This window comes from Monodelphis domestica, chromosome 1 (assembly GCF_027887165.1).
Source record: "Monodelphis domestica isolate mMonDom1 chromosome 1, mMonDom1.pri, whole genome shotgun sequence".
Taxonomy (NCBI): Eukaryota; Metazoa; Chordata; class Mammalia; order Didelphimorphia; family Didelphidae; genus Monodelphis; species Monodelphis domestica.
The window spans coordinates 603384249-603408206 of NC_077227.1; the positions used below are offsets into that span (position 1 = coordinate 603384249).

A 23958-nucleotide genomic window follows, 5' to 3' on the forward strand; every position below is an offset into this window, starting at 1 on the left:
TGCTGTTGGGATGTATATGAGTAGGAACAGAGGCATTCCTAGCTCTGTGGAATTTGCTGACTACATTCTTTGGAGTGGTGAGACTGCTAACAGAAATCCTGGGGAATAGATGAAACCAGGGCTTAGGATAATAAGAAATTGAAAGCATTCTTTCCCAAAAGATGGGTGTCAAAGCTGAAAACAAGTTGGGGAATTTTTCCTGCCATTATTAAAACATTAACATAATTTTCTCCAAAATTTAAATGAAGCTTCATGTTTTTTACACTCTTCCCCATCTATGTGAAGTCCTTATTTCACAGAAGTCCTTCTTATTTCACCTTAGTGCTATTGCTTTCCTCCTATTAACTTCAATTTGACGTTTATGTTTTGTTCGTATACAGTTGCTTTCATGTTGTCTCCCTGTTGGCATGAGGTCCTCGAGAGCAGGGACAGTGTTTTTGCCCATTTTTTTGTATTTCTAGTGTTCAGGCTAGAGGCTGGTCCATAATAGGTACTAAATAAATGCTTATGATTGAATGAATCCAGACAAATATCAAGGCTTTTTTTAGCAGTTCCCTTATTCAGGCATGACTTGACCTGGACAGCTTCTGAGAGCCTTTCCAACTCTGAAATTCTGTGCTTTCCTAAAACCACAGGATCATAAATTTAGACCTGGAAGGATTCAAATAATTGTTCAAGCAAAACTAACACCTTGCACTTGGCTAATAATATAGAATGGTTTCTCCCTCATGATCCCTAGGAGACAAGTGTATTGGGGGAGCACAAATTGTCAATCAAGTCTGCCAAAGTGCCAAGCACTGTGCTTAATGCTGCTGAATTTCATAGCATCATATCGTTTAGTTTAAAAGGGAAGGAAGGAGAAAGGGGGAAATTTTGGTATCCAGACACAGGGTAACACCTGGAAATGAAATGAATGTTGACTTTGGAGTCACAGTATTTGAATTTGATTACTAACATGAACTTTGGCAAGTTACTTAGCCTGTCTGGGTCTCAGTTTCCTTAATCTGTAAAATGAGAACACTGCCGATTATGAAGCAGGAATCTTTTTTTCACTCTTTTTGAAGGTTTTTTTTTTGTCACATGGAGTGACTTACATATGACTACATTCTACATGTCTTGTGGAAAATTTTTGTGCATATTTAAGTTTCAAAGAAGCACAAATCATCAAGGAGAAACTTTGAGTAAGACGACTGTTTCTTTTGTGTGGCTATTTCTTGTGACCAGCCCTCCAGTATATTTGTGTGTGTTGGCCAATGATAGTGTTTCCTTTTTGGTTGAAGAGAAAAACAGCAAAATTGGCAAAATAAATAACTGGACAGAAGAAATTAGAAAAGTACAAGGCGTTAGCCTAGTTTTCAAAATTATTAGATTCTTTCCAGGTCTAAATTTGTTATCCTCTGGTTTTAGGAAAGCACAGAATTTCCCAGTTGAAAAAGACCTCAGAAGCTATCCAGGTCAGGTCAGGCCTGAAAAAAAATGCCTTCTACAACATACTCCACAAATAATCTAGTGAAGGGAACCCACTGCCTCATAAGTCAGCATGTTCCCATTTTTGATAGCTCTAACCTGGATATTTTTCTTCCTTTTCTAAAAAAACAAAAAATAACTTACTTTTGGTCTTAGTATCAATTCTAAGACAGAAGAATGTAAAGGGCAAGGCATTTGAGGCTAAGTGACTTGCCTGTGCTCACACATTTAAGAAGTGTCTAAGGCCAGATTTGAACCCAACTCCTCCTCACAAATAGGACTGATGCTATATTTACTGTACTACCTAGTCACCTGATATTTTTCTTTAAAACCAAATTTGAGAAGCAACTAGGTGGATCTGTGAATAGAAAACCAGGCCTAGAAACAGAAGATCCTACGCTTCAATTTGGCCTCAGACACTTCCTAGCTGTGTGACTCTGGACAAGTCACGTAACCCTCATTGCCTGGCCCGCACTACTCTTTTGCCTTGGAAAGAAAGCAAGTAGAAAGCTGATTTCATCAAGACTTTACAAAATTAAGGGCAGCTTGGTGGCTCAGTGGATAGAGTCAGGCCCAGAGATAGGAGGTCCTGGGTTCAAATGTGGCCTCAAATACTTCTTGGTTGTGTGACCCTGGGCAAGTTCCTTAACCCCCATTGCCTAGCCCTTACCACTCTCCGCCTTGGAACCAATACCCAGTATTGATTCTAAGATGGAAGGTAAGGGATTTATTTAAAGACTTTACCAAAGTACAAGGCAAAGTCTTAAATGAAAGATGTAAAAGTCTTAGACCTTTTTCTTTGCATCTTGGGAAAGGAAGTTGGGGGAGGGAAAAGGGAGTTCACTCATGAGGCAATGAACATTCCCACTTGCTGGTCACTCACTGGAAAGCATGACAGGACATGTTTGTTGGATGCTCTCTCAAACTGAGGAAGTTCATGTTGTCATTGGGGAAGGGAATGTCAGCAGCATGCTGGCATTTGTGCCAAAGAAAATTGACCCATGTGTCAATATGTGGTGGGGTTTCTGACCCCTGTTCTGTGTTAATATAGTCATTTTCAGGGACAAAATCTACATCATTACACATGAAAATATTTTTTCCCCCTTAGATATCAGTGAATGTGCTAGCCATCCTTGTCAAAATGGCGGAACATGTGTGGAGGGAGTCAATCAGTACAAGTGCACTTGTCCACAAGGATGGACTGGAAACAACTGTCAGCAGCAGACTCAGACAGGTAGGTAGCAGTTTTGAGAGTGGGCAAAAAGAACAAGAAATTGGAAGAGTACGGTATCAGTTTTAGATCTTCAAACCATTGACTTGCTTGTGTATTCTTCTTCATGCCTGGAGTCTTGGGATTCTCCTGCTATGTTACCTATTGACTTCCCTCTGTTTCCCAAAGGCTTATCTTATGTGGGATGGTACTTTAGCCATTCTCTTTTCCAGCATTAAAGTCACTCTATCAGAAGGTAGACGTGGGAAGTCTATACAATTATCTGAAAATTTCCTAGGATGTGAGTTTTGTTCGATGTGACTACATCGAACAAAATACATAAATACATAATAAAAATAAGACATAAATAACATTGATTGTTACCTTTAAAGGATCAACATTCCTGCTTCCAGTTAAATGGCGTCTCCTCTACAGTCTTCCTATCATATCTCTTGAGATCAGAAGCTTCTTCCTGAAACAGCAGAGACTAGGTGGTGGAAAGTGCCCTACTCATAATTTTGTCAAGTTGGTGAGGGATAACATATGTGACTGGCTACTCATTTTTCTTCAGTCTTCAAACACCCTGACACCAACAATAGTGTGTGTATGGAGAGAGAGAGAGAGAGAGAGAGAGAGAGAGAGAGAGAATCTGTATGCAATATGGAGCTTTTAAGAAATAAAGTTTCAGGAGCAGCTGAGTAGCTCAATGGATTGAGAGTCAGGACTAGAGATGGGAGGTCATAGGTTCAAATATGGCCTCAGAAATTTCCCAGCTATGTGACCCTGGGCAAGTAAGTCACTTAACCCCCATTGCCTAGCCCTCACTGCTCTTCTGCCTTGGAACCAATACCCAGTAAAAAAAAAAAAGAAAGTTTCAAAGATCACAAATTAGATCAAAAGGATCTCATATCTGTCTTTTTTCCAAAAGAGCCCAGAATATCCAGTTTGGCTATTCACATCATTGTGATGAATTTATATGAGAAGGAGTAGGATATTGTCCAGCATCATATGACTTCCATATTTTTGAAGGTTCAGAAATCAAGAAATATTTCTTGATTTGATTCATTGATTTTCATATTGTTGATCACATTAACTTATTCCACTGTGTTGGATAGCTTTAACCTAAGAAAAACTCATAACATCTCTACCCAGAAATCAGTCAATAGGTCAACAAGCATTTGCAAAATACAAGGAACTATTCTAAATACAAATACATAAATACAATACAGAATATACAGATCTTTACTATCAAGGTAGGAATACAATCTTTACTATCAAGAAGCTTGTGTTCTTTATTTTTTTAAGCCCTTACCTTCTGATTTAGAATTTATATTTAGCATTAGTTCCAAGGTAGAAGAGCAGTAAGGGTTAGAGCAATTGGAATTAAGTGACTTGCCCAGGGTCACACAACTAGGAAGTGTCTGAGGCTAGATTTAAACCCAGGACCTGAAATCTCCAGATCTGGCTTTCTATCCACTGAGCCACTGAGCTGCCCCAAAGGAGCTTATACTCTCCAAGGAAAAACACAGAATCTTCCATTGATAAAGGAGAATGACAATAATAATAGCTACCAAAAGCAGTTGTGAAATAGTCCAAAGAATATCAAATATAAAAATATTTGTTGCCCACATGGAAAATTGTTCCCTAATTAAAATGTAACACCAACATAATAAAGTCAAGAACAATTCACTTTAAATGGGGTTTATTACTCTATATCAATTGAAACCAATTATGGTCCTGTCTAGTCTTAATTCCATTATCATCTCTCCAAAATAGAAACAAGTACAGCTTCCAAATTTTAAGCAGTTGGATCAAAACATCCAATTAATCACTTAATGTATATAGATGATATCACACTATATAATAATAATAGTTAACATTTATATAGCACTTACTATGTCTAGATGTTGTTCTACTTTGTGTATTACATTTAGTCCTGGTAACAATCCTGGGAAGTGGGTGCTATTATTATCTTCATTTTACAAATAAGGAAATGGAAGCAAACAAGATTAAGTGATTTTCTCAGGGTCAAATAGTAAATGTCTGAGGTCAAATTTGAACTCAGGTCTTTCTGATTGTAGCGTCCTATCTACTAAGCCACCTACCTGCCTCTACCAAAAATATGGTTTAGTTGCTTGTGGAGTCTTTCTCTAATGATATCAAAATATTGCTTGTACCTGATAAGCATGAAATTCCTAACATATATCAAGAAAATATAGAGACTGAAAACTTGAAGCTTGAAACTGGAGGTCACATTAATACAACAAATGAAAGTAATACATGCAAGTCACAATATAAATCTACCCAAAAGAAGGCTATGGATGAACACATCAAGTGATTTACAGGCATTCTGGAATCCAGGAAAAATTGGAAAAATACATTTAAAGCAATTAAAATCTATGCAATAACAATCTTTAAAAAAAAACACCTTGCCTTCCATCTTAGAATCTATACTATATATTGGTTCTAAGGCAGAAGAGAATAACACTCTTAATATATATGACAGGCACTGTAAAATAAATCCTAACAAATCTGGAAATTATCCCAAGAAAAACCTATTCAATATTAATAAAATATAAAGCTAACACTGAGGTAGCTACAGAAATATTATTATTGTTTCCTTGCCATAAAAGGAATAGAAGGATTGATAAACATTCTTAGAGCAAACAATTGCTTAGTAACAGGTACAAATCATTGCATTTATTGAATGTAATCGAAAGTGATTTATCTCCGCAAGGAGCCTATGAAACAACTAAGGTCCAAGAATGAAATCAAAAAGACCTTCTGAGGAAAAGCTGTATGAACTTAGCCAACAATATACTGACAAGCAGACCACAAAAGACTAGACCATGTGGATTTGATTATGGAAACAGAAGGGTATATTATAAATGCAATTCAGAACCAGGAACCATGGGGAACCATGGAAAGGTTATTGTCCCAGAAGATCCCAGATTTGTGATCAAGGTAGATTGTGTAAGGGGTTGGTAAAAATTGTGCAACACATCACTTCAGGCTGTAAGCATTCAATACCTACCATTTATCTAGCAATACATGATCTGATGCCTATAATTATATTTCAGAAGTGTGCTATCTTTTAAAGACTAGTAGATAATGAATTTCCATACTACAGAGACAGATCGCAAAGTATATTAAAAACTCAATCACTAAACTACAATGAAACTGGTTTATGAACACTATGAGCCATTCCCTAAAATTTCTCAGCTAAAACATTGATCCATAAAAGCTTAAGAACATTTTAATAAAATGGCACCATACCAAAAACTCACAATCCCCAAGTTGCATGCAATGAAAACTTTTCAAAATTTAGAGACTGTGCAGTTGATGGGAAGAGAATGAAGTCTATATCATCCTCAATTACTCTATCTGCTAAAAGTGACTCAGTGAGTTCAAGTCCAGCCTCAGACTCTTCCTAGCTGTGTGGCCCTGGGGAAGTTACTTTGTTTTTCTCTCTTGGTTTCCTCAACTTTAAAATGGGGATGATAGTAACACCTTTATCAAATGGTTGTTGTGAGGATCAAATGAGATAATATTTGTAGAGGTTTAGCAGTGCCTCATGCATAGTAGATGCTTGATAAATGCTTGTTCTCTCCTCTAAAGAGGACAAGCTTACATCCTAAGACCCCTTTTTATTCAACCATAAAACACAGTTATTTTATCTATGTTATAGTCTGTGGACCATTGAATATAGAATAATAATAGCAGGATAATGACTTATCCCAGGATTATTTTTATCTGAACCCTATTGAAACATATGAGAAAAATAAGATGAACATAAAGTAATATAATCCTTATCACCCTGCCTTCTATTAAAGATATCCCTAGGGTGCTTCCAGTGAGCTTACAAAAGATAAACTTGCATCCTATTACTTTTATTCAATTATTAAAAAGCAGCTATTTTATCCATTGTATAACAGTCTGCCTAATACGAAATAGAAAGAACAGTACCAAGACGATGTCTTGTCCACGGACCATTTTTATCTGAACTCCCTTGAAAAGGAATCAAACATGCTTTATGGGTGATCTCAATCACTCATCCACATGAACTTCACCTAGAAACATTCAGGAAATGGCTGAGCAAAACAGACTCATTTGTAGAAATTGAGAGGTTTCTGGTAATGATATAGGGTCAGAGTATTCCCATGAAATATTATACAAAAGATATCCTCAAAGTTTCTGGACATACTGATTGATACAGATTATGCAAGGAAATGGTAGAAACTGTGTGCCACATCACTGCATTTTATAAAAACTTAGCATCATAAGAAGCTTTTCACCAGAATTTTATGTAAGTTCACTATTCTTTATAAATCAATAGCAAATCTCTGTATTACAAATACAGAACTCAAAATATTCTTAAGAATTCAACAAAAAAGCTGTACTAAAACTAGACAATTGTCAGAGACAAAACTATTGTCTACAATCATCTGGAATAGCATTGATCTGTAAAAAGTTAAAAGCATTTTAAAAAGATGTCAACATAAAATGGTGACCAAACTATGAAAAGTGAAAAGCTTTCAAATATAGTGACCTCAGGGAATGAATAAAAACCATGTAGGACCAAGACAAAATATATATCATCTCAACCATCTTGCCCATTACTAGAGTTGACCAGAAAATGCTTTTAAGTGAGCATAAAGGAAGCTGACAATCCAATACATTTATTCAGTTAAAAACCAGTCATTTTATTTCCCTGACCATGGAATATTAAACGTAAAGGAAAAACTAGCAGAATAATACACTATTCCAAGATTATTTCTCTAAACCCCATAACCAAAGATGAGAATAAGATTAAAAACAACAATCATCATCATCCTGCCCAAACAACATGAGAAGAATGAGATAACAACATCAGCAACAATCATAGTAACAGGAGCCACTGACAATTCTACCATACTTTAAGGTTTGCAGAATGCTTTACAATTCAATATTTCATCTTATTCTCTCACTAGCTCTAGTGGCATGAATTATAGGCATTATTCCCTGTATTTTATAAATGAGGAAATTGAGTCTCAGAGAGGCTAAATGACAATTATAGTCACAAATCAGTGTCAGAGGCAGGATTCAAATCTCCATCTTTCCTGAGCTCAAGTTCCTTACTCTTTGCCTTAAGGCACACTGCTGCTCAGTACACTTCCCTGCTGACTCCCTGGCTCAATTTCTTGTTTAACCTTCACTACATTGTTGAGAATAGGGCACTTTCCCATAGACCCAAGGCAAAATACACCAAGAATGATTTAAAGTTGATATTTCTCTCTTTAGCGGCACCTGAATGGAGTGTGACCAATGATCCTGCCTTTAGTCGCAAGCCACGCTGTGCCAAGGTGGATAGGACTCAACACTGTAGCTGTGAGGCAGGTTTCCACATGAAAGGCACAGCAGATAACAGCATATGTCAGGGTAAGTGCTCAGGGTACCCTTTAGGGTCAAGATTAGAGACTGACCTCAAACTCTTAAGTATTCATTACTCTTTTAAGACTCTGGGTTTCAGTGGATTGAAAGACCACACAAGCTTCCCCGTGGTTCTGGCTACCACCAAAGGAGTGACTCAGACAGAAGGAGGAAACAGATTCAATTAAATAAGTTCTGATGTTGCCTTTGTGTTTGGAACATGCTTGTTCCACAGTGGTGTTGCCTTTATGAAACAAGGAGTTGAGTCACTTTGCAACAGCGATTGTGTCTTCTTGAATATCTTGAACTGAAGGTCCTGCAGACATCTCACAATCAGCATTTCTAAAACAGAGCACAAAATCTCTCCCCTTCCTCCAAGCTTTCCCCCCTTTCAAATTTCATTGTGACTGTTTAGAGGTCCACTATTCTCACTGTCATCTCTGCAGGGATATTCTCCAGTTAGCACCATGCCTAAGGATTTATTGTGGAGTTTGAGGAAGACTGAATTATTTATACAATTTACATTGATTATAATAGTGGTGTAGCTATCAAGTCCCCATTATATTTTCTTTGTGAAATGGAGACCCAATCTCCATTTCTATGGGAGGTGGCAGCAGGATGGTACCCCTGCTATTCTTTGATGTTTTGTTCCATTTCCCGCCCTCGTGTACCACACCGGCACTGGGATCTCCTTTTCCTGCACACTCTGCTGACCAGGGGACTTGGACTTGGAAAAGAGCTACTACTCTAAGATTTTCTTTGGATTTAAGACCTTAACAATGACCCCATTTTCCAACTGTTTAAATGGATTCTCTCCCCTCCCATAATGGTAGGAGTTGGTTAAGTCTTTTCAAAGAAACAGTTAAGGGTTCCAAAGTCCCTTATACTCAGCCCACTTTGCTTTGGTGCAGAGTAGACTGAGTTAGATAGAGATAATATGCCCTCTGAGACTTCTAAACTTGCCAGCTACAAAACAAGGACACACCCAGATGGTGGCATGCATGCTGAGAAACGCATGTACTTTCACTGCCTTAACAACAGCCTGCCTGGGAGGGCACTGAGTCAGCTCTACCTCCCAACAGATGAGTGGAAAGAATTGTCCTCTTCTCCAGCCCACTGACTCTTTCCAGGCTTGTTCTCTTCACCCCACACCCTTATATCTATCATCCCTTGGGCTTCTGGAATAAAAACAAACAAAAACCTCATCAGAACCTCCTAAAGATCTCCTTGTGAAAAGTTAGTTCAGCCTCCAGCAAAGGACTCCTGTGCTTCAAAAGTCACCACATTCCAGCCTGGGAGCTCCCCGAGAGTCCAATAGCAGTATTCGAGAACATTTCCAAGGTCAAGAGTTCTTTACTCTTCTTATGTCACGATCCCTCGAGCAATCTGGTGAAATCTATAGATCCTTTCTCACAATAATGCATTTAAATATACAAAATAAAGTTCAGAGGATTACAAAGGAATTTCATTTAATGAAAGTATACTTATCAATAAATATATATTTTAAATCCAAGGTATAAAACCTCTGCACTAAGCAGAAGTGACAATAGCTATGTAGGTGACATACTCCTACTCCCACCCCAGGATGTAAATTGACATAAATGGTCCAGGCCTTTACAACTTGCATTGGTCTCAGATTCATGGTGGTGGATAATTTGTTTTTTCCACAGATGTGAATGAATGTGAGATTTACAAGTTGGAAGGGGCCAACCAGCTCTGTATGCACAACTGCATTAACACCCCAGGATCCTTCCGCTGCTCTTGCCCAGCTGGTTACAGAACCCTTGAGGATGGAAAAAGCTGTGAAGGTGAGTTATTTCCTTCTAATCAAAAAGACCTTTGGTTGGGAATCAGAGGAGAGAATGCAGAGCACATTGGAAGACCTCTACTTCAATCCTAATTCTGTTTCAACTTTCTAGTTACTGAAAAAAAGGGAGTAGGGTTGGGGAGGGAGAGAGCAAAGAACTAGAAATGATCAGTCTTACAAATATAGCCCCTAAATATTCCAGTCTCCATGGTTGTGTCATAGAAGTAAAAAATATCATATATAAAAGATTTTAAATAGGTAACTATTTTCAAAGTTGTAACTTCTTTAAGGTGCTAATCCCTGGCTCTGAAGAGAGAGGTTTGAAGCTTGCACAGTAGAGGGGAGTAGGGAATATGAGTAGATATGATTATGTTAGAGATAATCCCATAGTTAATGATATAGTATTATACCTTGTGGTTGACAAATTCATGGAGGGTGGGATGTGACCCCATTTTCACTCAGATTGGTTGTTCATAAATTTCTTGAGGTCAGGCCATGACCTCCCTAGAGAGACCTAATTCCTACTTGGAGACCACTTTCCTAGAGGACAGTAAAGATATTATACTATGAAGGGGAGAAAGGAGAACTGAAAGGGGATATTGCTCTGATAATGTCACTTATCCTCCTTGGGTCTTAGTTTCCTAATTCCTATTAAATGAAGTGATTAGAGTAGGTGTCCTCAGATGTCCCTTCCAGAATGAGAAATTAGAGGGGACTGAAAACAGACTCTGTAAACCTCACCATGCAAGGCAGTCCTTTGTACACTGCAGAACAACACCGTAAAGCAGATGCACTGTCTTCCTAGCCAAACTGGACACAAGAAGTAGGAGGAGAATTTATGCCAACTAGAAACAGAGAGGCTGAAGGTGTAACTTCAGTAATACCCATTTGTCATTTGCCATCTTCACTGCTAGTAGAATGTATGGTCTAAAGTTTCAGTTGTTTCCTAACATTTCAAAATTTATTTAAAAAAATTTTAAATGATAGCTGGACAGAAGAAAATTAGTGCTGCAAATTTATGAGTGAAAGATAATGCTAGGGGGAAGGGAAGAAGAGATGTTTCTTCATTATGCCAATGAGAATAGAATTCTAGTGATACTAAATTGTAATGATCATTCTAAGTCACATCTGTATCATGAAGTTCTTTGGGATGGATCCCACAGTCTGTCTTCTGAGCACCAGCCTTGCTAGCAGAAGAGAACTGGGTCATCAGATTTTCAGATGACACAAAATAGAGAGGGAGAGCTAACATACCAGATGACAGTCAGGATCCAATCTTGACAGGCTAAAGTACCAAACCAAATCCATTAAGATATTCAATAGAGATAAATGTAAAGATGTGTACTTGAGTATAAAATATCAGGTTCACAACCATAAAGGGCTGGGGGAGGGACAAAAGTAGGCAATAGTTGTTCTGATAAGGATCTGCATATTTTAGTGGACTGCAAAACCCCATAGGAGTCAGGGGTGTGATGTGACTACCTCCTTCCCCTACAAAATTAAAAGTTAATTAATAGCTTCTGGAAATATTGAGGAGATACTCCTACTATACTCCACCTTGGTTAGACCTAATCTGGAGTACTTTGTTCAGACCTGGGAGTCATACTTTAGGAAGGATATTGATATAGAGAGTGTCCCAACGAGACACTTGAACAGCAGAGGGTCTTGAGTCCATCAAATCAGAACTGGTTGAGGAAAGTGAGCATGTTTCACTTGGGGGGAGGGAGAAAACTCAGGAGGGACATTGCATTAAATTAATTGAAGAGCTACCAGGTGGACAAGGATGAGACTTTCTGTTTGTCTCCAGAAGAAAGAACCAGGAACAATGGCAAATTTTAGTTTATTGTCAAAAAAAAGTTACCTATAATTTGAGCTGTACTAAATGGATTTTTTTCATGATTAGAAGTCTTAAAACAGAGGTTTTATACTGTATGACAACTTTTATGTTATAGTGGGATATTCTTTTTGTGTCATTTGGACAAGATGATGGCTGCTTCCACCTTTCAAACTTTGTGATTCTGAGATTTGAGAAAGAGGATCTGGTTCAGATCCTATCTCTGTCATTTAAATACCTTGGGCAAGTCAATTTACTTACTAGTTCTTAGTTTCCTTACCTATAAAATGAAGGTATTGGACTAGTTCTAAGGTACCTAAATCTATAGCCTTCAGTTTGGAGAGGCTTATCATAAGTTTGGCCAGGTGAATATATCATAAATATTTTATACTCAACATTATTATAATCATTAACAATAGGGATATCTAAGAAGTAGAAAATATAATCCTGGTATCCTCAGGGAATTTACAATCTAAGTCGTGAAATAAAGATGTGTGTGTGTATATATATATATATATATATATATATACACATATATATGAAAGAGTTATGTGCTATAGTATATGATGAAGGTGCAGATAACACAAAGCAAAATGCCCAGTAATATTGTGGCATATACCATAGCATAATAGAAAAAGCACTGGATTACTGCCAAGAATATATGGATTTGAATACTTGATTTACCTAGTAGCAGCTAGGTGATATAATGGAGAGAGTGCTGGACCTGGAGTCAGAAAGACTCATCTTCCTGAATTCAAATTTGGTCTCAGAACTTTCTAGCTATGTGACCTTAGGTAAGTCACTTTCCCCATTTGCCTCAGTTTCTTCATCTGTAAAATGAGTTGGAAAAAGGATTAGCAATAAACTCCAGCATCTTTGCCAAGAAAACTCTAAGTGATGTCATGAAGAGACAAACATGACTGAAAAATGACTGAACAACAATAAAATTGCTCATTCATTTACTGTGCAGCCTCAGTAAAGACAATTCAATTTCTTAGACCTGTTTTTTCAAATGCAAAATCAAGGGGTTAGTGAGAGGGCAAAATAAAACAAGAATTACACTGCATTTTGTATCATAAATTTATGTTCTATTCCCTGTTCTGACACCAAATTATGTGACTTTGAATAAGTAAATTCATTTGGAGAATGTATATTGTTAGGGAGAAGACAGCATTTTATATAAAATTATCAAGGTCTCTTGTCAGATTTATGGATATAGGAAAAATGAGACAGAAAGGATCATGGGAAGTAAAATGGATAATCTTGATTGTATTAAATTAAAAAGGGTTTGCCTAAACAAAACCAATACAACTAAAATTAGAAGGAAAGCAAGAAAATGGAGAAAAAATTTACATCTCTGAAGGCCTCATTTCTCATATACATAGGGAATTGAGTGAGATTTATGATAAAAGAAGAGCCATTCTCCAATTGACAAATGGCCAAAATAAATGGGCAGTTTTTAGATGAAGAAATCAAAATTATCAATTGTTATATGGAAAATGCTCTAACTTCCTATTGACTAGAGAAATACAAATTAAAATATTTCTGAGGTACTGTTTTGTATCTCTCAGATTGGCTAACATGACAGAAAAGGAAAAATGACAAATTCTGATGGATATATATATATATATATGTATATATATATATATATACACACACACACACACACACATACACTAACGCACTATTGATGGAACTGCAAACTGTGCAAACTGGCCCAGACATTCTGGAGGACAGTTTGCAGTTGTGCATAAAAATCAATAAAACTGAGCATATCTTTTGTTCCAGAAATATAACTACTAGGTTTCTATCCCAAAGACATCAGAGAAAGGAAAGGACTTATATATATATATATACACAAAAATATTCATAGCAGTTCTTTTTGTAGTGGCAAAGAACTAAAAATCAAGAAGATGCAATGGGAATTATCTGAACAAGTTATGGTATATGATTGTGAAGGAACACTATGGTGCTGTAAAAAATGACAAAGAGGATAGTTTCAGAAAAATCTAGGAAGACTTATATGAACTGATGCAAAGTGAAGTGAGCAAAACCAGGACAATGTTGTACAAAGTAACAGCAATATTGTAGGAAGGATCAACTGTAAAAATATAACTATTTTGAACAAAACGATGATACATTACAATTCAAAGGGACCCATAATGAAAAATGCTATCTGCCTCCAGAGAGAGAACTGATGAATTCTGAGTGCAGATTGACATATCTTTGTTTTTCTTTTTTGTTTTTTGCAACATAGTTAATATGGAAATATGTTTTGCATGGCTTCACATGTATAATTTATATTATACTGCTTGCCTTCTTAATAGAGGGTACTAAGAGAAGGAGCAAATTTGGAGCTCAAATTTTTTAAAAATGAACATTAAGTGAATAAATTACAATTATAAAAGAAAAAATAAAGATTTGGAAGAACTGTCAGCAAGTACAATCCTTCATTTCCTGTATATCCTCTTAATTCCTTGCAATCTGAGGAAGAAAAGGAATTCCCATACATTTTGTCTGATACTGGAGAAAAATCTTGATACTTCATTTTTTTTTTGCTATTTTTCTCCCTGTGTGTTACAGATATTGATGAGTGTGCAGATTCTCAACATACCTGTACCCGAGGGACCACATGTATTAACACAGGTGGCAGTTTTCAGTGTGTCAATCCTGAGTGTCCAAAGAGTAGCGGTAATGTGAGCTATGTGAAAACATCTTCATTGTAAGTAAAGTCAGAGATGTCTCCTTTATGGGGTCACTTTAACCTAGAGGGACCAAAGGTCTTTTTTTTTAATGGTCTTCAACTCTTTAGTGGGGCTCAGGGGAGGTAACATTTTCTAATGAGAAAAATCTGTGGAGCTGGCCGTCCAGACAACTAGCCATTTCCACCATTGGCTAAAAGTGTGAACTGGAACAAGTCACTTATCTTCCCTGAATATTTCTGTTTCTAATTATAAAATGAGATTAATAGCTCTTGTCCAATAGATGCTTGTGAGAATAAGTGTATTTTGAATCTTATTGCTGTAGAAAAATAGGGTTTTAGTAATGTATTACAGAGTGCCCTAGTGGCATGTCCCAAAAATTTCCTTTCTAGAGAAGAAATATACACGTATATACAAAAATGTGTACTTTAGGGTCATAAATTTTATAGATATTTTATTTATTATATATCTATTACAGCCATATTATTAAGATTCAAAGGAATAGTTTTTAGTATTAATATATGTGTCATATTTCTAGCAGTCACAAACATCCAGAAACAGTCATTATATTAGACCAGATGATCTCTAAAGTCCCGTCCAACTCAAATTCTTGAAAATATAAATTAAAGAGTAAAAAGGTCTCTGAAGACAACCAAATCACAATATAATATAGTATTTTTTTGTTTTTAACAATAGCAATAACCTAGAGTAATTGTGAAAATATAAAATTGGGATTTAGTAGTCAATTCAAAGCAACATTTCTAAGGCATCTACTATATGCCAAGCACTGGGGGTGCAAATATCAAACTACCAACAAGAATTTTTTAACTGCTTACTATATGCCAGACACTGGGAATGCAAAGATGGATCAGGGCATATATATCTTGACCTCAAGGAGTTTATAATCTAGTAAAAGAGATAAGACTTTGACACAAATAAGTATGCTTATTTATTTATTCAAGTATACTAAATGATACGAAGAATTTGAGGGAGGAGAGGTCATTTCCATCTGGCAGAATTTGTTGGGAATCCTTTAAAAAATAGTTTGAGCTGGGCCTTGATGGAAGGGAAAGATTTTAATGGGTGAAGATGGGGGACAGTAAGGAAGAATATACTCCAGACAAAAGAGATTCTGAGAACAAAGAAAGACAGAAGAGAATAGAATCAGGAGAGAGCAGGATGATTTGACTGCGATATGGGATGGGCAAAATATGGTACCTGAAAAGGATGATTATATTTGTATCTCCCTCAAGGCCCAGCACAATACATTGCACATATTGGAAATTTAATACATGAATGAATAAATTAGGTTATGGAGGTCCTGGAATGCTAGGCTAAGAGTTTCTATTTTATTTATTAGACAATAAAAACCAATGAAAAGATTTTTAAGCAGGAAACCAACAAGACCAGAGAGATATAATTGATGAGAAGGGTTTGGGTTGGGGAAAAATTAAAAGCAAGAACACCAGCAACACCAGTTGTTATTAAACAAAAATAGCATATGTCTAATAAAGGAGAGAAAATGAATACATGTGGATTTTAATCCTGTATAATAGAAATAGAAAAGTAAATGAATTAAATTCAGTTATCTGAAAAATACTCTTACTCTAGTGGTCCAAATATAGACCAGTCTCGAATATGGGTTGTGCTTATTAAATGGTATCCTTTGAGAGAAAAATATACATGCATACAGACATATTATGTCAATCTGTCAAGGATCTGTGATTTTGTTGAAGGAAGAATTCCCTCCTTTGAGGTAGACCACAACCCTTCTAAATTTATAGTCCTAGAAAGGTAGGTAGCCTTGGAGCCAGAAAGACCTGGGTTTAAGATTTCTGACCTATATTTGTTATATGTTCTTGATCAAATTTCTTAAACATTTAATAATTTAGGCAATTCTAAGGCTATAAGTTGCAGACAAAATGCCAACTGGCATTGACAGAGTGAGTTTCCTCCTCTGTGAATTCCCTATGCTGATGAAATCACAGGTCCAATTCTTATCCCTGGAGGAAACTAATTAGATGGCTCAGTGGAGAGAGTGCTAGATCTGCAATTAGGAAGAAAGGAGTTCAAATTCTGCTTCAGATTGATACTAGGCAAGCCAGTTAACCACTGTCTGCTTCAGTTTCCTCATTTGTAAAATGGGAGTAATAATAGTGCCTACCTTCCAGGGTTGTTGTGAAGATAACATTTAAGAAGTTTTGCGAATCTTAAAGCTCTCTATAAAAGCTAGGTCTCTTTAGAGAGTTACATAAGGCTCAAAAAAGTTTAGTGACTTGTCCACGGCCACACTTACTATCAGGGGGAAAAGTTTAACCTAGGTCTTTTGGGTGTTAAATCTAATGCCGTATGGTACATGTCATATTGCCAATGTATGTCAGTACACACTGAAAAATAATACTGACTATAGGCTATATTCATATTTTACACAAGCTATATTTTTCAGGGAAGTATGACATATATAAAAAGTATGTGGAATACATCATTCCTGATACCATCTGATAAATTCTGTATTTGATAAATCAGTGATGGGATGAGGAATCAAAGGGACATCTTCACTCCACTACTCCTTTAATGGAATTGACTATATTTGTGTCCAATTCATACTTATGCAGGTGTGGTAGAAACCTGACTATTGAAAGTCCCTTGGATAACCATTCCCTGGAATGAGTGGTTGGGGAACAAACAGGTTAGAACAAAATAAGTATGTGTAGGGAGTGGTGTAGGGAAATCATGCTTTGAGAATCCATCATAGCATGCTTGTGGATAAACATACCCATCCTCGGTCTTAAAGCATCACCCTTTCTTTGTTTTACAGCCAATGTGAACGCAACCCCTGCCCCATGGACAGCAAATCTTGCCACCATGCTCCGAAGACCATCTCTTTTCACTATCTTGCACTACCTTCCAGCCTGAAGACACCGATCACGCTGTTCCGCATGGCTACAGCTTCAGCTCCTGGCAGGCCAGGGCCTGATAGTTTGCGCTTTGGGATTGTAGGAGGAAACAGCCGGGGACATTTCGTGATGCAGCGCTCTGATAGACAGACCGGGGAACTGATCCTTGTCCAAAGCCTGAGAGGGCCACAGACATTAGAGGTGGATGTTGACATGTCAGAGTATCTAGATCGCACCTTCCAGGCTAACCATGTGTCTAAGATCACTGTTTTTGTGTCACCCTATGACTTCTAAGAGGGGTGTATGGGGTGGTCACAAGGGCCAGTAGCTCGGGATTGCTTCTCTTTACCAAGGACTCAGCTCTGGGCACTGGTTCTAAAGACCCTTCCCACTTCTTAACCAAGCTCATGCCTTAGTCATGGAAGCTTTTTGATCACTACAATGCCGCTGTTCTGCATGATGGTCCTGAAGTGTTCTCAAGTCACTGACACCACTGAATGGTTTCTGCCTTAATGTTCTTCCAGATTATGCACTAACATTCTCAAGTCTTCCACAGGAAATGGAAAGTGTCTCTAAGCACTGTGAGAATAGTAATGCGATTCGGAGTTAGTTGAGGGTAGGAAAGGACAAAATATACTTTTCTGATGACCTTCAAGCTCTTCCTTTATTAGAATAAAATCCTACAACATAGCACTTGCCGGCTTGTGGATTTAACAATATTACAGGTTAGATCACATTTCCTCAAAACATAGGGAAATGTCATAAGTCTCTCCCTGCCATGATGCAGAAAACTGTTCAGACCTTTAATATGGGTTCTATCTTTGTCCCTCAGCACCATTTATTATGAGTTCCACTGTACATATGTCAGTACATTATTCAAAGAAGTTGAGGATGATCTGCAATCCTCTTTATAAACCTTTGAATCAAGAAGATTAAATAGTATATCTATAATAGATAAAGGAGACCTTGCTATTACTAGAAATAAACACTTCCTGAGAAGCAGAGCCATATATTAATAACTCCATTTTACAACTGAATAAACTCTGCTTTTCTGACCCTTGTTCCTGACTTCGGCCCATAAAACAACATGGCGCCATTTAGATGCATTGATATGGTTCTTGTTTGCTGACTAGCTCAAAGAAACTGATAGAAATGGGAAGAATAAAAGCAAGCAAGGTAATTTGTTGATGAATTCGTAATTTCCATGAAAAAAAGTAACTACCAAAGTCTATCTAGATGGAATATTGAAAAGCCCATCATCTGGTCATAAATTTTTCAGGGAAAAAATTCCAGCTGCCATTTTCCCCATATGGTTAATTCCCAACCCAAGTAATTAGATGCTTTCCTAGTGATTACAGAAAGAAAATACTAGAGAGGGGAAATAGAGAACATGCATGTATCCAAGAGATCTGTTTATTACCATTACTGAAATTTCATAGCATATATCTTTTTTAAAAAGTATTATGAGTTTTTATTCAATGTATTTTGTCTAAGTTTTATATGGCACTGAGAAGTGAAGTGGCATAGAGGATAGAGGACAATCCTCAGAGACAGGAAGGCCTGGATTCAAATATTGCCTTTAACACATACTGGATATGAGACTCAGTTCTCTAGGAAACTTTCTAAAAATTGCAGAGAAGGGTCTGATTTACATTGATAAACAGAGTTTCCTTACCTAAGGACCTGGAGAAAATTTTACTATGTCAATGGAAAAATAAAGGTAGTTTTGTGAGTCCTAGAGATGAGATTGTCCTAATGAATACAAATATCTTCATTTGTCACATTATGTTGAACTGATTAAAAATGGGCATTTTTCTCCCACAAGGTTTTTATTTGGATAATGAAACTCCCAATCATCATTGACTCATAGGTCTTCCCCCACAAACCTATTTCTCAAAATTCCCCATTTTCTCAGACTTAATTGGTGACTCAATAAATTGTTTTGTCTTGCCAAATCAGATAAGTTAGGAATTACAGGTAAGATATGAAAAGGTTGCTTCTAAGAGAGCTCCACCTCTGCTTTTGCAGGTATTAAAGGCAATATCATTATTCAGAAATGAAAAATAACCCCAATGACATGTGAGGCAACTAAAATAATGAATAGCCTTTCATATAACAGGATCCTCCATTTAGGTCTATTGAGGTGATGATTCATATGGCCAGTGAGGACTGTATAGGATGAGCTATTCTGGTACAATATCAAAGCCAAACAAGAATTTTAAAAGGTTTTTCTCTTTCAGGAAAATATCCTTAGCTTAAGAGGTTTCTAGTAGGCTCCCTGTAGCAGGATCCATGCCACTGGTGGTCCCCTCCTATCAATTTTCCTGCCATATTTAGGGAGACTTTGATTACATTGACCCATAGGGCCAACCCAAGGTGAAATTTTGAGATAGACATTGTTTTAGCTTTGCCAATTCTTTTCCCTTTTTGACACCTTTTCCATTCATTCATTCATTCATTCATTCATTCATTCATTTATTCAACAAACATTTATTCAATTGCTAATTACCTATGTCTTCCTATAGTCTCAGTTATAGTGGCCTCTTGCCCTCAGAAGGCCCTTAGTTTGATCAATCTTCTCCCACTAAATACCTGTATAGTGTCCCATTGGTCTTTACTAGGTAAACTAGTGCTTATTAATATGTGCTAATGTCATTCCTCTCAAGGAATAGATTTTAATTTTATTAGGCTGTTCTATGTAGAGAGAACTTGAACTCAGGAGTGAATTAAATGATGAGTATTTCAGATACTAGAGGAGGCTGATGGAAAAGATATTTAGGGAGCAGATAGGCCTTTTTAGCATACTGTAAATAATTCTGTATACACAATGACCAAATTTGCATAGGCAGAAGTCTATTTTTCATGATCCCTGCATACTCTAAGCTGCCCACTAGTCCCCAGATTTTACTACATACTCTACCTTTTCTCCTAGTGTGACAGCTGCTAAAGTGAGGAGGTAAAGGGCATTCTGCTATCTGGGGCAACCTTTTCTCCTCTCCAATACCTTTCAGTAAACAATACTCAGAAAGGGTTAGAAGTGAAATGTCACTGCTCCACTCTGTGGCTATGGGGACTTTAGTGTTGTCCCACTTTTGGGTAGTGCTGACAGATTGACACTATTGTATTGGCAAAGCCCATACATGCCATGAGTTCAGTTCTTTGAAAGTCAAATAGCTCATCTGTAAGCCATAAGAAAGAGTTATATGGATGTCTCAGAGGAAAACTACAGAACTCCATGGGGAAAAACTTGTATAGACCTTGTTGAGAATGGTCAAGGAGGCCTTTCTACCCAAATAAAATAAAGTCCAAAGTTATTCCATCTTATTGGGGTAGTAAATGTGGTCACACAAACTTAGGAATTCAGATACATCCCAACCTTGTTGATAAGGTTGCAACATGCCTAGCTAGAAGAAGCGTTTCAGCACAGTAACTAGGAAGTTCCAAAAAATATGATGACCAAAAGCAACAGGTTATGGGACAATAGATTTTGAGCTGCATAGATTGAATATAATGACTCCTCTAAGCAATCCCCAGCTATAATCTTAATTTTTATTCTTTCCTCATATTCAACAGTATAGTACTGGTGATCAAAGAAAAATTTTAAAAGCATTTTTGAGACCATTTAAAAATTCACCACCAAGTTGGGTTATTTAATTCAGATAAAAAGATATTTTGTCTTCCATATTCATTCTACCAAACATAAGAATAAATATTATCTATTTTTATTGATTAGAATAATAGAGTTTTAATGAGAAAACACTGAATAATTTTATTTTTAAAGTAAGTTAGCATAAAGGTTCATTAAATTTGGCATACACACGTTTGTAGACAGATCTAAGAGGATCTGTAAACTTGGATAAGAAAAAATAATTGCATCTTTATTTTCACTAGCCTCTACATGAAAGTTAGGTTTTCCTTTGGATATTTAAAGGGGGGAGGGGTGATCCATAGGCTTGACTAGACTGTCAAAGCATTCCGTGATACAAAAAAATAGCTAAGAAACCTTGTCTTCCTACATACAACTCCTGCTCAATAAAAGAGCAGGAAGACCTCCATGAACTAATGTTATATGTGATATCAATATTTCATCCTTCTCCCTTTACCCAAGAAACCCCCCAAATGTTTGAAGAAAATGTTGAAAAGGTCTGAGTTGATTTTTGCTTCTTCTGTTTATTCTTACTCTCTCTATTGGGAAGATGTAAAATAACTTTGAATGAATAAGAGACAGGAAGCATGAGGGGTCTGTACAGTGTACAAATTGGAGAATTGGCTCTTGAATAATGGAAAATGGGCTGAGCTCTTAATAACCTTTTTTTTCTTGTGAAATAAAAGCATTTCTTTTTTTAAAATAACTTTGCAACCAAATCTTCTCTCTTTTTTTTTAAAACCTTACCTTCTGTCTTAGAATTCAGACAAGTATTAGTTCCAAGGCAGAAGAGCAGTAAAGGCTAGGCAGGTTTTTGTTTGTTTGTTTGTTTGTTTGTTTTTGCATTTCATGACTTGCCCATGGTCACATAGTTAGGAAATGTCTTGGGCCAGATTTGGGCCCAGGACTCCATCTCCAAGACTAGGTCTCTATCTGCTGAGCCACTTAGCTACTCTGAAATCATTCTCTTTGTAAGAATTAAGGGGTTTACTAAATGAGTTGTAAGTTCTCTTCTAATTCTAAATCATGTGAATTAAAGACAAAATAGCATTAAATCGTTGTAATAAATTGTTCGGTATAGGAAAGGAATCTGAAGAAGGAATACAAAGAATATTAGTTATAAAAAAAGAGTTGTAAAAGGGTTGTTTCTGACAAACCTCTAATTTTGTAGTTGTGGAAGGCAAAATCATTATTTAGAATTAGCTGTATCTTAGGAACGTGTTATAGAGCCTGATGTGCATATTATGTTCATATTGATGTCCATGCTATAAATAATAAGTCCTCAGTATAGTAGACCTATGTTTTTAAGATCTCGTAGTCTAAAGAATGCATCTACATCCCCATCCATTTGACTTGGTAGTAACACATTTAGATAGACAAATGATTTTAGCCATGCTATAGACTTGCCTCCATGCTGCTAATTGTTTACTCCATGTAGGACCTAGTCTAGGAATGAAGATAGAGGAAAAGGAAGGAAGTATTCAGTGCTGTCAGATCCTCCACCAGCAGAACCATAACAAAAATTAAAGTGCTTGAGGCAATTCAGTTGAATTGAATCTCTGAGATACCAGCCCACTGTAGGGGAAATTGAATGTCAAAAATGATGAGACTAATTTGGGGGAGGCTTCCATAGAAGGGGAAAGAAGCAGAGTGTGGTAGACCAAAGAGGAACCTATCTGAACTACCAAGTGTCCATGGTGGAGGAGGAAATGTCATTTAAGTTTCCCATTTTAATTATTCTTGCTATGTAGGTGTTAAGCTCAATTGTTTTCTGCACTATAAGAAAAATGTAAGTGCTGTAGATTATCTCCAAATTTTGGTACCATGAGACCAAACTCCAGCTGCCCTACCCTCATTATAGTTCTTATCACCATCACCACCTTCAGCAATTAGATATCTTTTGTTTGATTCTGGGAGGGCGCTCATTCATCTGTGTTTCTGTATATTAATTGCCAAATGCTCCGTTATGCATGTATATTTTTCACATGAGTTATTTGAATAAATAAGAAGATTCTTGATCCAATAAAATAAAAAACAATTTACGTTTGATCTCCTTTTGAGATTTTTCAAAAAGGTAAAAGGGGGTACTTATCCATAAAGAATGAACAATTCAAATCAACATTTATTAAGCAACTAATACATGTATGTCAGGATGCTAATCATGGGGAATACAAAAATAGAAAAAGTCTCTAACCTTGAAGAGTTTACATCCTACTTGGAAACAGAGGTAACAACATTTTTACAAATAAGTGTGGAAGTTATGAGGACAAGGGAGAGATCCAGATAAGATACTATAAGAATATTTGAGGGGAAAAAAGAACTCATAGCTGGGAGGAGAGGTACCCAAGAAGTGGCATCTGAGAGTTAAGGATTCTGAGAGCTGGAGATGAAGAAGGAATTTATTCTAGGCAAGAGGGGGGTGGTCTGGGTAAATTCACTAATGTAGGAAATTGAATGTCAGCTTTGCCATGGCTGGTAGTCTACTTTGGCTGGAAAGTAGAGGGCATGAAAAGAGAATAATGTTAGCAAAGACCATAAGCATAGGTTGGCCCCAAATTATGTAGTTTGTATTATAGATAAATTAAGAATTACTGAAAAATGGTTTTAAGATTTTTACCCCAGCAAGATTATTTTAGTATCTGGGGGCAGCTGGGTGGCTTAGTGGATTAAGGTTCAGGCTTAGAGAAAGAGGCCCTAGGTATGGCCTAAGACACTTCCTAGCTTTGTGAACCTGGGCAAACTACTTAACCCTTCTTCTTGCCTAGCCCTTACCATTCTTCTGCCCTGGAATCAGTACAGAGTATTGATTCTAAGATATGATGGAAGGATTTAATGAAAAGATTAATTTAGCATCTGTGTGTGAATTTTAGATTTACTCCACCCTACTTATTCTTTAGAATTTTAGCCACCAGGAATGTAGACACGCCCACTTGAGGATTAAGTGTGGGGGAGGAAGGTCTATGAGCCACGTGTGCTAGCAAGTGAC

The 23958-nt window shown here is 36.8% G+C and overlaps 1 protein-coding gene across 1 annotated transcript in view; it reads left to right on the forward strand.

Annotated features, from left to right (window-relative positions):
• FBLN7 (fibulin 7) overlaps positions 1 to 23021 on the forward strand; it is an 85130-nt gene extending 62109 nt beyond the window's left edge. Inside the window, exons 4-8 of the mRNA XM_001382043.5 lie at positions 2576 to 2701; positions 7958 to 8095; positions 9757 to 9894; positions 14311 to 14449; positions 17248 to 23021. Coding sequence (XP_001382080.2) covers positions 2576 to 2701; positions 7958 to 8095; positions 9757 to 9894; positions 14311 to 14449; positions 17248 to 17620 — 914 coding nt within the window. The 3' untranslated portion in view covers positions 17621 to 23021. The remainder of the gene's footprint in view (positions 1 to 2575; positions 2702 to 7957; positions 8096 to 9756; positions 9895 to 14310; positions 14450 to 17247) is intronic.
• The last annotated feature ends 937 nt before the right edge of the window (positions 23022 to 23958 follow it).